The sequence below is a fragment of the Kryptolebias marmoratus genome, linkage group LG10 (genome assembly GCF_001649575.2).
Source record: "Kryptolebias marmoratus isolate JLee-2015 linkage group LG10, ASM164957v2, whole genome shotgun sequence".
In the NCBI taxonomy this organism is placed as follows: Eukaryota; Metazoa; Chordata; class Actinopteri; order Cyprinodontiformes; family Rivulidae; genus Kryptolebias; species Kryptolebias marmoratus.
In genome coordinates this window covers 4,888,255-4,894,894 of record NC_051439.1, presented here as the reverse complement: position 1 = coordinate 4,894,894, position 6,640 = coordinate 4,888,255, and the positions used below count along the sequence as shown (strand labels likewise).

At 38.6% G+C, this 6,640-nt stretch overlaps 1 protein-coding gene across 1 annotated transcript in view; it reads left to right on the top strand.

The window, feature by feature from the left end:
- Positions 1–2,100: 2,100 nt before the first annotated feature.
- slc18b1 (solute carrier family 18 member B1) overlaps positions 2,101–6,640 on the top strand; it is a 14,663-nt gene continuing 10,123 nt past the window's right edge. The window contains exons 1-2 of the mRNA XM_017421483.3: positions 2,101–2,315; positions 2,485–2,630. Of these exons, the coding sequence (XP_017276972.1) occupies positions 2,285–2,315; positions 2,485–2,630 (177 nt within the window). The 5' untranslated portion in view covers positions 2,101–2,284. The remainder of the gene's footprint in view (positions 2,316–2,484; positions 2,631–6,640) is intronic.

Below are 6,640 nucleotides of genomic sequence, written 5' to 3'. Positions count from 1 at the left end.
TATTTGTACCACTTACTTTTACAGCCTTTTGTTGCCCCAGTCCAACTTTTTTGCAATGTGTTGCTGCCATAAAATTCAAAATTACCTTATTTTTTTTTCCTAAAATGGTCCAGTTTTGTATGCTCAGTATTTGATATATTTAGTATGTTCTATTGTGAATAAAATGAGTTTTTGAGATTTGCAAATCATTGCATTCTCCTTTTATTTACATTTTACAACACACCCCAACTTCATCAGTAGTGGGCTGTAGTTTAAGAATACAGTTTTAATATTATGGGTATTGTTATTGAGATTTTAGTATGTTCTTATTCTAGGCAACACTTAGATTTTAAATGTTTGGGATGGTTTCAGTAATTTCATCTTTATGGTTTGAGCAGAGTTTGGCATAGTTTTATATTTTCTATTCATCTTACTTCTATGAAGTGGTACAGTGAGTGTTATTAATCATGTTCTTTCAGCTACAATTTTATGAATTATACACAGAGCCATTAATGTCCGACTTTGTGTTCATTTTTCATTTTCTGCTTTAAAATTTCCCATGGGATTTTCAGTATGTCTGTATGTGCCAAATGTAGGCTGAGAAAAGTTACTAATAGTCATTTTATACAGTGAAGACCGAGACCTTCTGAGTTAATCTCCTTTGGTCCACTCTGTTTTGTTTTTACTGGATGTTTTTGATGCTACTTGAATTCTGCAGTTGAAAGTGAGGTCCTGTAGTTTGCCTAAATGGAAATCAGTGCTCCTTTGGATAGTTAGAGCTTGTGTGCAATAACGCTACCAACACAGAAGTGATGTTGTACTTGCAAAAGAAAATATAAAGCTGCTTTGCACTCTGCATTTAGCAAGTGACCTGACATCACCATTATATGCTTCAAACAAGTGCTTATAGGTTGCTACTTTTGAGTTTGTTCTTCACCTTTACATGGTACCAAAAGTTTTGTGATGTTAAACATGCAAAAAAAGAAAAGAAAAAAAAGCAAACTTGACGAGTATGAAAAAAAAAATTGAAGTTGTTGAGGTTTGTGGGAGATTCATGTAAATTTGGTGCTACTGTATAAAAAAAAACAACAAAGAAATATGTTCTTGTCTGATTGTTTGTCGTTTGTTATTCTGATTTATTTAAAAGTCAACGTATAAGCAAAGCAACAGAGAAGTGCAGAGATTTTATTTAGGGTGATTTTCTTTACATTCACGTCAACTTTGTTGACAGTTTGCACCGATTATCAGCAATACTGCCTAAAGAATAGTTTGCAGCCTAACTGTATTTACTTTATTTTGTGATAATAATTTAAACATGTCAATATGTTTGTAAGAACCTAGGCTAGCCAAAATCAAATAAAATCTATTGTTCTGTAAGTTTTAGTTGGTATTTTTCATTCCCAGTTTAGATCTTTTATACAGGCTTCCTCTATTAGTCTGATTTACTGAAATGAAGAGTTCAATAAAACACTGCTAACTTGACTAAATAAAATAAAGGATAATTTTATGACTATAAATTCTTCTCAGTGAATTTCGAAGATATACGTGTAGCTTTTTCTCCTCACTTTGTATTTCTACTCCAGATATTGTATTTTGTAATGCATTCTGGCATCTTTAGTAGCTTCGCAAATTGGGATATTTGAACAGAAAATCTATGAAATAGAATAAAAGTTACCCCAAGTTTATACAGCATGTACAGCTGAAAATATATGATGGTGGGTATAGTTCATGTTTGAGAGGCAATTAGTGTGAAGTTCTTTTGCTTTTCTTTTATAAAAAATATATTATTTTTAGCTGTAAAGTTAATTGCAGATCTGTATAAATTTAAAATGTGTTCTGCCTCAGCTAACTAATTAAACCCTGGTGTAGCGAGCATGAATGACTTTTCTAACTATATTACAATAGTTTTTCTATCATCAGACTATTTATTTTGTGTTTTATTACTTTTATGCACAAAAGTATACAGCCATTATGAATTAGTAAAGTTATCCAGATTTAGCTAAGTCATAATATTATATCATGAGTTAAATCAGTGAGCGGAATTTGATATCTGTCATAGCGGAAGTGTTGTGACAAAATATGCTCATACCGGAAGTGACGTACCCGGGCTTTTATTTTGAAAGTGGGGAACTTTAAACTCCTGGAAGAAAAAGTGCCGCTGAGATCTGCGACCTTCGCCGGAGCAGGCAGAGAAGAAGCTGGTGTCTGCGTGTTGGTGTTGGTGTTGTTTTTACCGCCTTTCTGCTGTGTTTTTATATGACCACCGTCGACTCTTCCTGCCTGGACAACAGCTTTAAAACACAAAATGGATATGCAAGTTGGTCCTCCGCAAACAGGTTAGTAACCTTTATAACTAATATGAGGGCTCCTAGCTTAGGTAATATGTAATCTGTTTAGAGATAAGATAACTGAATATATGTTTTCGTGAGCAGTAGCCATGTTGCTTATTACAGTGAGCAAATGTCAAGTCTTATTGTGTGTCGGTTTCTGTTCCCATTTTGTCAGAAAACACAAATTCAGCCGAATCAACCACAGACCGTCCATCTACAAGGATGACCAAAACTCAGATTCTCACATTAATATCAATGGCATCCGTCAACTTCAGTTCAATGATCTGCTACTCTATTTTAGGCCCATTTTTCCCCAATGAGGTAAGTTAAGGAGGCTTTGATTTAAAAATATTCATAAACTTTGAATGAACTTTCTCCAGTACAGAGGTCCGGACATTGCTCGCCACCACACCGCTCAGTTTGTGTCCTCAGGATGGACCAGCCTCTGTCTGAGAGTCCTGTTTGTTTGGAGAAAATCCTTCTGAGTTTCTCAGATACTTCAGCAAGATTAGGGATGGCAACATGTGTTTCTTTTCATCCCTGTTCTGTTCTGTAGTGTGTTTTCTAGATTTCCTTGATTTGACAAAAGCCCAGTTAGGATATCCACATTTCTGTTCCTTTTCCTTCCCTTCTGTCTTCGTGGGGACGTGTTTAGCCCAATGGTTTCAGGTTCTGATGACAGAAAGTTTGTGTTTCAGCGGGTGGTGAGAGTCCAACAGATCTGAGTGGGTTGGTTTCCCGTAGACCTCAGTGTTGAGGCTTCCAGCTCTTTCCGTGTGGACCAAACAGTCAGAGAGAGGCAGCTTGTTGTCGTTCGTATCCTCTCTGGTGAACTTTATGTGTGTGATAAACGTTCCTACTTCCTTAGCTTGGATTCTGACCCAGGTATCGTCCACATATCTGAACCCGTAACTCGGTGTTGTTCCCTTGAAGGAGTTCAGGGCTCTCTGTTCCACTTCCTCCATGTAGAGATTGACCACAATCTGTGACACTGGAGATCCGTCGGCACAGCCATGCTTCTGTCTGTAAAAACTGTCATTATATTTGAAATAAGGTCCAGCAGGGACCAGATCTGGTCCGGGCTGATATTGGTCCTGTTGTTTAGGTCATTGTCATGTTGAAGTTGTTTTCTGATGGTTTCCTGTTGCTTCTGCTCCAAGTGAAAAGTGAAGGAACATCAGAAGCTCCTGGAGCTTGCATCAAATGTTGAACTTTGCAAAACTCACGGAGTTCTCTCTGATAGTACAGAACACCCTCAACTAAACCCCAGTGAAAGTTACGTGTCCCCTCCTAAGAACCGGTAATAGTCTTAATATAAGACGTTGACTGTCACAGTGACTTATGTGCATACTTTGCCTGTAATTATCGAAAAGATTTAGTATTCACCCTCATAAGACTCCAGGGAAAAATTGATGTCACTATTTATAGACTTGTAGTTTTCAAAGTTTTCAGTTTCAAAATGGCATCAAGCCAAAATCAGCCTTTAATTTTCTCCAAAACTTCACAATAAAATTCTGTGATCTTTTTACTCCATGACTAAAGTAAAAGTTTTGTGTCACAGCTTAAGAGTTGGTGGAAATCAAAGTCTAAATATGAGATATTGACTCTTTCATCATACCACACTGGTACATTTATATCATTTACTCTTTAACTTCAGATATAACTACAGTTTTGTGAGTGCAATTTTTGTCTAGGACATAGTTTCTTTTACCATTAATCATAAATCCACTGTACGTTTTGTGACCTTTTAGAGGACTATAAGTATTGATTATCCCGTAATGCAAGAATGGCATTTGAATAGATTTTGTTTTTAATATTATCCAAAACTTTACTCTAAATAATGAGACTTTTTATTGGCACACACTTTACAATCATTCTAAATCAAAAATAAATTAGATCTTTATGTAAAATATTAGGTAAAAGTGATTAATAGTGTAATGTTTCATTACAGAGTGGATAAAAGGTACTTTATGTTAATGTTTGGCCTTTCAGGGCACCCATACAGCACTTATACTGTAGTTTACAGTGGACGTGTTCAGCACAGCTCTGGATTCATCACAGCGCTCGCAAACAATTCTTTTGTGCATTCTTTTTTAAATGAACTAAAAATAATAGAAGGATGATACCGTTTAACTTTATATTTAATTGCACAACCTTTTGAGGCGATCACTTCAGTCCAGTGATTTCTGTCCCTCTCTCTGAGACGTCTGCACCTGTCCTCAGGTGTTTTGTCCCACTCCTCATGGACAAGCTGCTCCAGCTGTCTCAGGTTTGAAGGCTTCCTTCTCCAGATGTTTCAGCTCCTTCCACAGATGTTCAACAGGATTTAGATCAGAGCTCAGAGGCCACTTTCAGAACGGTCCAATGTTTGGTTCTGAGCCATTCTTGGTGTTTTTAGTTGTGTTTTGGGTCATTATCCTGTTGGAGGAGCCATGACCTGAGACAGAGACCAAGCTTTCTGACTCTGAGCAGCACAGTTTACTCCAGAAGGCCTTGATAGTCTTGAGATTTCATTGGACCCTGAACAGATTCAGGACCCCCTGTGTCAGAAGCAGAACAGAACCGAGCCTCCTCCATGTTCCCCTGTAGGTTCAGGGTTCTTTTCTTTGTTTCAGGTTTGGTTCTGTGAACACAGAGCTGATGGGACGTGTTGTCAAAAAGCTCCAGTTTTGTCTCATCTGTCCAAAGGACATTCTCCCAGAAGCTTTGTTGCTTCTCAATACATATTTATTAGTCCAGTCTGTCTTCTTATGATTTGGTGTCCTCCTCGGTCGTCTTCCATTAAGTCCACTTTGTCTCAAACAGACTGATGGTCTGATCTGACTCTGATGAACTTTGACCTTGGAGTTCACCTCTGATCTCTTAGGAAGTTGTTCTGGGCTCTTTGGTTATCGATCATATTATCCGTCTCTTCTGTTTATCATCAGTTGTCCTCTTGTGTCCACGTCCAGGGAGGTTGTCTCCAGTCCTGTGGACCTTAACCTTCTGAATAATCTGAGCAGCTGTAGTCTCAGGAACATCCAGCTGCTTGGAGATGGTCTTATAGTCTTTACCTTTAACATGATGTCAATAATTGTCTTTCTAAGCTCCTGAGACAACTCTGTCCTCAGCTTCCTGTGCTCCATGTTCAGTGTGTTACACACCATGATACCAAACAGCCCTGTGACTACCTGTCAGCCTTCAAACAGACAGACTAACTGATTACAGGACACAACTTAGTTTAACATGTATCTGTGGACAAATTAGTTTTAACCATTTCTAGGGGCACCGTCCTTTTTATCAAGGCCAGATTCATTAGTTTTTATTTTTCTATTAATTATGTTGAATCAAAATTAAAATTTTCATTAGTTGATTTTTTTTAATTATTATTATTTTTGTCAGATTAAGTTATTTCAGTGACCTTTGTGGGCTTTTTTACCAAAAGGGTGGTGTTTGTGTTGCAGACGGCTGCTCACGGTGAACATGATGCTCCAAGCTTTCCACCGGAGACATTAGCACACTGAGGGACTTTTCGATTCAAGTTCAGGTTTTTCAGGTCTGGCCCAAATGTGGCTCAGCCGTGTTGGATTTGAACTTTGTTATAGTTTAAACGGGCGCGCCGGGGTGAGTGTGTGAAGACACAAGTAGCTTTAGAGCACTGACTTGTTTATATTTGTTGATGATTTATCTAATACAGTACATATATATTATATATATGATGTTCGATCTCGCTGCTCAGACTACGTGTCGTTAACGACTCTCAGCTACTACCACATCAAGGTTTAGCTCCACATCTGTAAAAATGACTGAGTTAACTGAATGATTTATACAAGTCATATTAGGTTTTATTTGAAGATTTTAAAGATGCATTTTTACACCTTTTGAGATCACGGATGATTTTGGACCTTTTTAATAAGTTTAGGAAATGGTTTATAGTAATTCCCTGAGCTTTAATAATGTATCTTTTGGATCTCTAAATCTTACGGGCATGGAAAAAAAATTTCCTGTTGTGGTTTTTTTTATAGTTCCTCCATCCATCCATCCATCCATTCTCTTCCGCTTATCCGGGGTCAAGTTGCGGGGGCAGCAGCCTAAGCAGGGAGACCCAGACTTCCCTCTCCCCAGCCACTTGGGCCAGCTCCTCCGAGGGAATCCCAAGGCGTTCCCAGGCCAGCCGAGAAACATCGTCCCTCCAGCGTGTCCTGGGTCTTCCTCTGGGCCTCCTCCCGGTGGGACGTGCCCAGAACACCTCATCAAGGAGGCGTCCAGGAGGCATCCTCACCAGATGCCCGAGCCACCTCAACTGACTCCTCTTGATGTGGAGGAGCAGCGGCTCTACTCTGAGTCCCTCC